This window comes from Notechis scutatus, chromosome 1 (assembly GCF_049901735.1).
Source record: "Notechis scutatus isolate UNSWTSFEM ecotype Mainland chromosome 1, rNotScu1.2, whole genome shotgun sequence".
In the NCBI taxonomy this organism is placed as follows: domain Eukaryota; kingdom Metazoa; phylum Chordata; class Lepidosauria; order Squamata; family Elapidae; genus Notechis; species Notechis scutatus.
In genome coordinates, this window is record NC_142009.1 from 118,731,728 (window position 1) to 118,742,276 (window position 10,549).

Consider the following 10,549-nt stretch of genomic DNA (forward strand, 5'->3'; position numbering starts at 1 on the left):
TGGAGAAGGATGTCACAATGGCTTTATGTATGAAACAAGCTGATGCCTTAATATCTAAAAAGGACATATAGAACAAATTAGAAGAGAGATTTGGAAAACTTTCTTATCTTTGATTTACAAAAGAGACTTGTTAAACTACTGAGAGTATTCCTGAAAGGAGACAAAGAGGAAATAAGAATTAACTTCAGAGATACTATTTGATATGCTTGAACATCAAGCATTTTAAGAGTGAATGGAGGGAATATAAAGTGGATTTATTTGACCAGGAGATAGGCAGATAGATAGATAGACAGACAGACGTATGTGTGTGTGTGTGTGTGTATATGTGTATGATTTTTTAATTTAGACTAGGACAGAATGATTTGTGAAGAAATGGGGAGATATTTCTTTTGCCTCATGACATTATATCACTCGTGGTAATATATAGAAGAAAATGAAAGATACAAAACTTAAGATATAATGGGCTAAGACTTCTGTGATTTGTATATTTAACAGAATCAGTTCATATTCTTACACTAACTTCTTTTAAAATACTTCTCATTATTTACTTAATTTGTATCCCACCTTCTCAAACAACACATGGAGCTCAAAATGTCTAACAATGAAAACACAGCCAAATAAATATATTTTAAAACATAGCAATAAAATAGACAGCACTGGTTCAAGTTCCACAACAAATGAGTTTGCATTTCACAGGACAGGTGGAATACAGTGTAAAGCCAGGGTATGAAAGAATACTCTCTAACTACTGGCAACCTTAGCTAAGTGTAAAGATGCCTATTTCCCCCTCTACTGGGAAAGCAACACATGGTAAATGTTTTATATACTAAGGGGTGGGAGGAAGAAAAGAGATGTTCAGATGCTATTCCCAAGCACAAACATGTCCTAGTTAACTCAAACACAAAGCTATTGGAAGCACTTCCCTGACCTTGTTTGAAGTCAGAGTTAAACAGGGTTGGGCGTGGCCTGTACACAGATGGAGAACCATCAAAGATTCTTAGCATTGCAGGTTAGACTGGGAAAAGAATACCACTATAGTATAGGAAAAGGCAGCTACTTTTGTGTTGGTGCCAAATAAATTGCATGATAAGGTCCAGGAACCGACCTTGGGGCAAAGGTATCTCTACCATTTCAAGTATTGAAAGAGCAGGTAAGGTTCTAACTTTAATAGGTTTCCTAACTAATAGGTTTCCTAACTCAATAAAGACAAATGCAATCCAATCTCAACAGAGATTTGCAGTTTTCTTTTAAATGTTCAAACTTTTCTCATTTTTTTCTATGAATCTAGAAGAAGGAGGCTAGTGCTCTAATTTCCCAGAGAAAATGACTGATAGTGATGGCATTCTATATTTCTGGTCCTGATCTAAATCAGGTCATATCACTTCTTGTTCCATTATCTTCACTTGTGCCATCATTCTTATAGTGCCTGTCTTAAACCGTTTACAACTTTTAATTATTAAATTCTTTAACTATTAAAGTTTATTAACAGTGACCCCCACAAAAAACCCACCTCAAATCTGAACTGCTGTTTCAAAAGACACCCCACCTCAAAACAGTTTGGTCCTTTGTGACTGTAAGACTAGCTTGCAGTAAAACTTTGGCTCGGACAGTAAATCAACTTTTAAAATGTTTTAATGTACTGCATTTGAATTAACTTCTCAGTGATTAAATACAGCAAAGGCAATTTTCATTTGGTGATGCTAGCTAGCAATTCAGTTTCATTGGAAACACAACACTTCGTTTCTACAATACAACAACGCATTTAGAAATCTACTGAAGTAATAAGGTGCATTTTAGCCCAGTTATTTAAAACAGGGTCTACTTCTATGCACAGCTTTGGGATTGTATTGGTTTAGGTGGCTGGTGAATCTTCATGAAGTTGGTCTAAATGTTCACAAAGAAGTCTGTACTGATTAATTCAGTGACAGCCAGTCCACCTGGATGATACAAGAGCAGGAGCTTCTGCATTAAGTATCATATAAACTCTGAGGTTTCTCTGAGGAACTCCCTGGAAACTCCCCCTTGCCCTGCCCTATATGTTTCAGTCAATGTTTCCGTCACCATGAGCCCATTGCACAAGCAAGCACCCGTCTTCAAACAGATTTCAGAATGGAAGACTCTGCATAAGGAAAAAGGCTGAAGGCTACAATTGACCTTAAAGAAAGCTGAGTTTTCATGCTATAAGAGGGCAACCACAGCTCAAAAGGAGGAGGAGAATGGCAGCTGGGGAAATCTCAAATATCATGTACCATTGCCTGGCTATTCTGGCTGTCATTGAAAGGCAAATTCTCTGGACCACCTAAAGAAAAAAGCACCGCCAATGTCTCTGAAACAAGCCCCTCAGACTACTCTTAGCTACTCCTCTACCTTTCCAGGTCTCATTCAGTTTTGAACAGCCTGGGACCCAGGACACTTACTGTAACATGAAGGGACAATTCGCAGAGCACTAGCTGGTTTAAGACCAGAGCTGAGAGCACATGAAAACACCAGCTCAATGTTTGCAGTCACAGTTCTCCAAGAATAACTCCCTGTTGTGGATGCGCATCATCCTATTGATTCCATTGATAGGAAAGGATTTGTCCACCTGCCCACACTGTGTAATGGATATCGTTTTCTTATTCTGCTAGAAAGTTTTAGGGTCATTTGGTGTTTGGTTCTTTTGGCTGATTCACCAGGAGTTGCCTATGATTCAACCAACGATAACAACAACCTCTGGGGGAGGATACTCCATAGTTGAATGCTTTCTCTACACCTGTTGCTTTCATTATTCAGACAATGGGATGGGGATTGACTAGAAAAGAAGGCTGGGGGTGTTAATTTAAGAGAGGTCTCCTCCCCCACAAAGAAATTGGGTGAGAAAAGAGATGCAGAAGTTATTCCAAAACCAGATCCAATTAAATGATCGGATCCAAGGAAGGCTTGTGGACTTGCATGTGTCCGACGCACACTTTAAGGACTTGGCTCCACTTTAAGGCAAACAGGAGAGCCGAGGCTTCCGATGGAAGCGCCCCTCTTGGGAGCACACCCGCTGCAAATCTCGATGGAGTTGCTTACTCCCGCGTAAACGCGCTTCGGGATCGGACTACTAGGGTATCTTTCTGAAACGCGCGACAATAAGCGCTTTAACGATCGCGTTTGGGGAAGGTTATATAATAATCTAGGGATAAAACCCAGCTTTGGATCATTAAAAGCGCCAAGCTTTATAGGCAGAACGCCCGGACGTTTTCCTCCCTCGCCGAGATTATACGCCGGCCAAGTAGGGACCGAGGAGAGGCCAGCACATCACTCTGTACGGGTTTCCGTCTGCATCAGGAGCAAAAAAAAACACCAAACGCCGGATTGTTTCCACGGGAGCGAGGATAAATTCATCCGGCTACTTCAGCTAGGCGCAACACCGCGGAGAACAGCGGCCGACCAACAGCTCCGATCGGTTCCGGTCTTTAAATTCAGTCCCACTCCCCACTTATTTCGGGAAACGGTTGCTCCAACCCGAATCTCAGCGCAGCCTTCGAGAGACGCGAGAGTGTCTGCCGGCGAGTTCAAAGTCCGATTCTCCGCCACCCGATATCCTCCCCGGGAGGACCTCAGTCGTCCGCGATCGACTTCGGCGCGCGTTCTTCGGGCGATAAACCCCGCCAACCCGGTCCGAGCGCGACTTCGCATGATCGGTCTATAAACGAAGATGTTGATGATGGTGGTAGCAAATTATCTCGTAAGACTTTGGAACCCGAGAGGCATCCCGTAAATAAAATCACATGAAATAAATGAAAACCAGCCTTAAAACAGACGATTACTAATTAATACCAAGGCGAGAGGGATCTCAGCCAAAGCAGGCTGTACCGTACAAAGGCGGCAACTTGGAGAAGCGCCAGGATGGATTGAGATTTTATACACAGTCAGGCAGATCCCAATAAAGCAGCAGGTTTGCTAAGCATTAAGTCCCTCTAAGCTCTCGGATTTGCCATCCTCTCTTCCTCCTCGCGAGCGCCCGTCTAGCTCCGAGCCCTGGGGCTGAGCAACTTCTACCAGCTTTGCTGAGCTTTCCTTAGGCGTCTCGGAGGCCCCCATTGATCCGCTATAGGCACCCCGTTGCTTGCTTGAAAGGCCAAATCCCACAGTAGAACCTGTAGCCGAGGACCTTTGCGCAGAGCTGCGGATCTCTTTAAAGGCGCGCCTGCGGAGGCGCTGGTGCAGGAAGCCAGGCGCTCTCCCGTATTTGCACAGTCAGCCGGAGCCCTGAATCCTCCGCGGTGAAAGCCTGCGAGAGGACGAAGCGGTTTCAAAGTAGGAGAAAACCCAACGGTCTTTCCCAGGATTCTCCCACTCCCTCGCCAAAAAAACCAGTCACAAGTCAAGAAGGGAACAACTCCCGAGCAGAATCCACAATTAAAAACCAAGATTGTTTTTGAACCTGTTTCAACCGATTGGAGAAACGGCGCCATTCTATACAAGTTTGCGAAGTCAATCCCACTGGCTTTCCCAAAGTTTACTCCCAGGAAAGTGTCTCTTTTAAGATTGCAGCCAGAAGTCGAAAACCAGAGCAAAAGGGCACAATAACGATACTTAGGATAGGTGGAAAGAAAAGTTAAGAACGCGGGATAAAGCCGCATAAGAGAGTAAGGAAACCCTCCTGTTTACTCTCCCTCTAGTCCCATCTCCTATTTCTAGTAAAGGGCAGAAAGAGGTTTCCCCAAACCACACGCGGGAGTCGAGAAACCCTCTCAATCGGGTCTCCCTCAGCCGTGGGGCATATTCTTGGCGCCTAAAATATGAAGGTTTTATCGTCCATTAAAGACAACAGCCCCCAAAACTACATTGATTGAGGGGTCCGCACATCCCCTAAAAGCAGCGATGCCGAGTTTGAGGGGGGGAGGGGGTGTTGATGGTTGTTTTTTCCCGCCACTTCTCTTGACTCGGTTTCGGTTGATATTTTCAGTTCGCGTCTTTCCGTTTTAAGCACCACAACTGTGCTTAGTGTCCGTTAGTGTCGTTTATACTGCTGTTATAGGTCGTTAATTACATTTTAAAGAGATCACAAGCTCGGTTCAACTCAGTGCAGAATCCCCACTGTGACACGGTTTGGCGAAAGGATACCTTTTAAGGCTCCTAACGGGTTGTTACTGTAGAGGGTGAGGGGTGGCGGCGGCGGCGGCAAATGAAGGGTCGGTCTTAGGACCCGGCGGAATCCTCTCGGGGCAGACTGAGGCGGGGCGGTGGCGAGGGGCCGGGAGCCCGGAGCTCTGGGAGAAAGGACCACGAGTTGCCTCGTTAAGCTCGCGCAGAGCGGAGCGGAGTCTGAGCGGGCGGGCCAGTATATACACTTATATAAAGAGAGAGAAAGAAGGGAGCAAAGCAGAGGCAGGGACCACGCGCCTTCCGGCCGCCTCTGCCGGAGAAGTCTGCGTCCGCCGGACTTGAGCTCCGCCCTGGGAGAGACCCTCGCCCCGAGAGTTCGCTGCGCTGCCTACCTTCTAGGCGCCCGCCCGCCCGCCCGCTTCTTCAAAAGTTGTGGGACTGGCTCCATGGAGTCCAGTTACGCGTCCGCGACAGAAAAGGAGTCCAGTCACGCCCGGTCAACGACGGTGGCAAACCGCACCAGTTTAGCCCTTTCCCGGTCTCTTCGCCGCTCCGTCTCGCCCAGGGAATCGTGAGCGCCACCTCCGCTAAACGAAAGAAAACTCCTCCGGCCGCCACCGCCGCCGCCTTATCCGTCGCGTCGAACTTAGTATCTCCGCGGCTTCTCCTCCCCCCCCCAACCCCGAGGAGAGATGTTTCTTCGTCGCGACCACCGAATCGGCAGCCGCTGCCGCTGGCGGAGACGTCCTCGCTTGGCGGCCGGCACGTGCTGAGGCGCCGGCTTTGGCTTTTAGCAAAGAAGAGGGGGAAGAGAGCGCGGCGGCGGCGGCGGCGGCGGGGCGAGCCATGGTCCGCCCGGCGGGCGGGAGGCGCCTCCATTGGAAGAGCCGCGCGCACGTGCTCCCTTTTGCCGGCCCCGACGCCCAGGCGGCTCGTGTGCCCTCGGTCCCCGGGCTGGATTCTCTCGAGGGGTGGCGTGAGGAGAGGAGGGCGCTGCCCTCCTCGGATTGCTGAGCTGAGTCCCCCTCCCCGGCAACTTTGGAGGCATGGATCAAGCTAGGCTCTGCCAAGCCACCGCAGGCCTAAACGCCTTCCACGCCAATGACTCGGACCAGACCAGGAATTGCAGTCCTGAAGAAAGTTCCATCTACCAAGATGGCACCCCGTTCTCCTGGAAGGTGGTTCTCACCGTCATCTTGGCTCTCATCACTTTGGCCACAATATTGTCCAACGGTTTTGTTATTGCCACTGTCTACCAGAGTCGTAAGCTCCACACCCCAGCCAATTATCTCATAGCTTCCTTGGCGGTCACTGACCTTCTGGTATCTCTCCTGGTCATGCCAATCAGCACCATGTACACTGTGACTGGGAAATGGACCCTGGGCCAGATTGTGTGTGACATTTGGCTCTCTTCAGACATCACTTGTTGCACTGCTTCCATTCTCCATTTGTGTGTGATTGCCCTGGACAGATACTGGGCCATCACAGATGCAGTTGAGTATTCGACTAAAAGGACTCCCAAGAGAGCAGCAGGCATGATCGTCCTGGTGTGGGTCTTCTCCATCTCCATCTCAATCCCTCCTTTTTTCTGGCAGCAGTCTAAAGCTGAAGAGACGTCTAACTGTGTGGTGAATTCAGACCACATCTTATATACTATCTATTCCACCGTGGGGGCGTTCTATTTTCCTACCTTGCTGCTGATTATCCTTTATGGAAGGATCTATGTGGAGGCCAGATCTCGGATTTTGAAACAGACGCCAAAGAACACCGGCAAAAGATTAACTCGGGCTCACTTAATAACAGATTCCCCAGGGTCAACATCTTCGGTCACTTCTATAAATTGCAAGGTCTCAGAAGCATCCAGTGAAATGGGGTCTCCTGTATATACAAACCAGGTCAAGGTGAAGGTATCGGATGCTTTTCTGGAAAAAAAGAAACTGATGGCTGCCAGAGAGCGGAAAGCAACCAAGACTTTAGGGGTTATTTTAGGAGCCTTCATTGTATGCTGGCTACCCTTCTTTATCATTAGTTTAGTGTTGCCTATTTGTAAAGATGCTTGCTGGTTCCACGTGGCCATCTTTGACTTTTTCACGTGGCTGGGATATCTTAACTCTCTGATCAACCCTATCATCTACACTATGTCCAACGAAGACTTCAAACAAGCATTTCATAAATTGATACGGTTCCGATGCACAAGTTGAATGATAAGTGCAGTTAAATATAAAGTCTCTGGTGTCGGAGGCTTGAATGAATGCATTTTGTGTGACTGGTTCTTCAGGTAGGTGATTATTCTTACCATGCTACTGTCTCTCCAGAAAACAGTATCTTTTAATGGCAAAATTGGAATTCAGTAGAGAGGAGAGCCATGCCAGTTAGCAAAGGCTCTCATTCAGGGTAGAGGTGTAACTACAAAGCAGCCTCCTTCTGAGCCTGGGTTTAAAAATATGCTGCATCTTACTCTGCTCCCACTAATTGAAGAAGTCTTTTTGGCCTTAACACATGAGAGTTGATCCTGGATTTTGCCTTTGTTAGAGCCATTGTGGTAGGAACCGGAAAGGTTTTGGACAACTTTTGGGGAGACACCCGATCCAACGTGACTGTACTGTACTTGAACTAAGTGACTCTCGTCCCATCTCTTCTGCTAGGAGATCTTTGCCTCTCAGACATCTGTGTTTGAAAGTGCTTTGCCATGTTTCCCTCCTTTTTAACTGCTAGCTTGCTAAATTAAAGACTATGCAGAGTAGATTATAAATGAATTGCGCATGATGCTTAGTAGTTATATGGATCAGAGATCTGGAAGAACTAGTACTCATAGTCTTATGATAACGATTCCTTCACCTGCTCATAATAAACGGGCTGAAGGAATGTTGGGGAAGCAATCAAATATAGACAAAACTCAGCATGAGAAGAGCAACTCATCTTTTTTTTTTTTTTGGACAGATGTGCCTTCCTTTTTGTTTAACAACTTGCCAGGATCAGCCCCCTCAAAAAAGCCAAACTATTGTACATACATATGTTTGTGTGAGTGCGTGCATGGTGGCCTGCAGAATCGAGTGCCAAAGCTTGCAAGCTTATTTTTCTTTATGTTTCCTTCCTTCCTTCCTTCCTTCCTTCCTTCCTTCCCTTCCCTTCCCTTCCCTTCCCTTCCCTTCCCTTCCCTTCCCTTCCCATCATGTTTTTAAATCATTCATTATCAGCTATTCTTTTGTTCAGTTGTTTTAGTTGAAAACCTTCCTTTAAAGCTTACTTACATTTGTTTGCCTCCAAAAGGGGAAAAAAGATGTTCATTCCTTATGTGGACACTGAACAAACTGTGGCCACCGTGAGTGTAATAATTCTTACTAAATGAACCTTTTCCCCCTGAAAAGGACTTTTTCTCTATAATGCAAGGCAATTTTTTTCCTTAACGCAGATTTCCAAATCTTAATATATTCAGTTCCTAAAGGATTCTACCCTTTTCCTGATGCTTTCTAGTACAGAACCTCGTCTATGGTTTTAATTTCCCTTATCCTTACTCTTCATTCATCTCCTCTCACATCCTTTCCTGAAATGCGTTGACAAACAGATTGAATGAGTGGTTCCTCTACATTATTAATGCCACTAAGACGACAAGGCGGGACAGGAGCCAGTTTCATAAACTGAGAAAACTGCAAAGTTTCTTTGTTATCTGCCTAAAGCCCAGATGCAAAGAAGTGACTCTTATACAATATTCACTGCTTTGAACAAACTGTATTCAAAGCCTTATTATAGTTCATGCTTGCTATGTTATATAATCCTTGAAAGAAAGATGACTGACTCAATACGTCCCCTACTATTCAAGTTAAAGGCATGACTAAAATAGCATTTATTATATAGGACAGTCTGATGCAGGTTTCCTATGGATTATGAACTTTTTTTGGAGGGGGGGGGGAGGAGAGATCTCCCAGGTTTTGCCTTTGATATTAAATCGATGATGGCACATCAGGCCAGAAACCTCCCAAAAGTTTTGATTAGAATCCTTTTAGAGAGCTTTCCTTCTGTGATCTGGGTCAGGATTGGTAATAGCTTCCTTTGCCCATGTGTTGGGTTAAGTAGAAAAATCTGACTAATGCTTCTCTAGTGATAAAAATAGAAGTATAAATTAAGACTTCAATGTATGGCCAAGCTGCCCAAATGAGGAATAGGGAAGAAGAAAATAAAATCCTCTGTATCTTAACTACTGCAAGGTCTGGAGAGCTGCACCAGGGATAACTTCATGTGACTCCATCTTAGCAACATCTTAGACCCACATCTCCTGTCCTACCTGATTCCAGCAGCCATATTAAGGAAGCACAATGGGCGCTCACCTTTGCTACCTCATACTTTTCTACATTCTCATGGAATTCGTTGCCATTTTCCCCTGTAAAAGTAAGACCTCAACAGTGATGTTTATAATTTTACTTTCTTCCCCCGAAAAAAAAAAATACAATGCTTTCACAGTGTGAGTTACTTTCACCAATCCTTGTTAGACAGTAAATAAGATTTATATATTATCAAGAAAAGCGTTTGATCTTCTTTATTCCAAGAGACCTAAAATGTAAATACCACCTGAGATTACAGCAAATGGGTAGAAGAAAGAAATGTCAAGGAATGAATGTCAACAAACACAGTAAAAATTTATATTCTGGTTTTGTTGAACTGAAATAAAGATTATACTCAATTGGATTTTTTATGAGGCCTTTATGGTATTATTATTTAAATCCAGTTCTTAAAAATGGTGGTGAGTTCAGGAAGAAATTGAAAACAAATACTTGGCTGACTTTGCAAACATAACTTTTCTCTGCATTACTATTTTGTTTTCATGTATTACGGCTGCATTTTTTCATGTACTGTAGCTAATTCCCAATTATTTTTTTCTTGAAAGAGCTGCTAATCTCATTCTGAAAGTCCTGAAATGTAACTTTTGCACTGAAATGAACTGTACACTGTGGCATAACTTCTTCAGGTTGCTTGTTTATGGAAAGCAAATGGTTGTTCAAGAAATATTTATTTTTGTTTTAAATCAGTAAGTGTTGATACTGTAACATTGAGACTTATTTAGCCATCAAACTTCACAGACAAGGAAGTGGAATGGATTGCTTGTCTCTTAATACTGTTTGCACTACTACAGTCTTCTTCAAAAGTGGAGGACCTTGCGTTCCTGTTTGGGGAACGTAAGAAAAATGTGAAAGTCCTGTCCTTTCATCTTTTTAATCAATCTGGAATTTAAAAAATAGCCATTTGATGTTGTGATCTTACAGATTTTTTTCATATGTATGATACTGTTAACAAAAATTTAAAATCATCTGAAATACTAATCACTGTTCTGATCCTTTAGGTTGTTGGTGTGTACAATTGGAACCTATTTTATTATGTATTTTTACTCTTGTTTTCGAAGATTAGATAAAATATCTCTATGTAATAAGCCCAGCAGTCAAAATTTAAAAATTCAGACTATGTTGTTCTGTTCCATTTG

The 10,549-nt window shown here is 44.3% G+C and overlaps 1 protein-coding gene across 1 annotated transcript; it reads left to right on the forward strand.

The window, feature by feature from the left end:
• The first annotated feature begins 5,186 nt into the window (after nucleotides 1–5,186).
• On the forward strand, nucleotides 5,187–8,193 carry HTR1B (5-hydroxytryptamine receptor 1B). The gene has a single exon (XM_026665137.2). It carries the CDS (start codon nucleotides 6,123–6,125, stop codon nucleotides 7,275–7,277), a length of 1,155 nt encoding a protein of 384 aa, XP_026520922.1. The 5' UTR covers nucleotides 5,187–6,122; the 3' UTR covers nucleotides 7,278–8,193.
• Nucleotides 8,194–10,549: the final 2,356 nt, after the last annotated feature.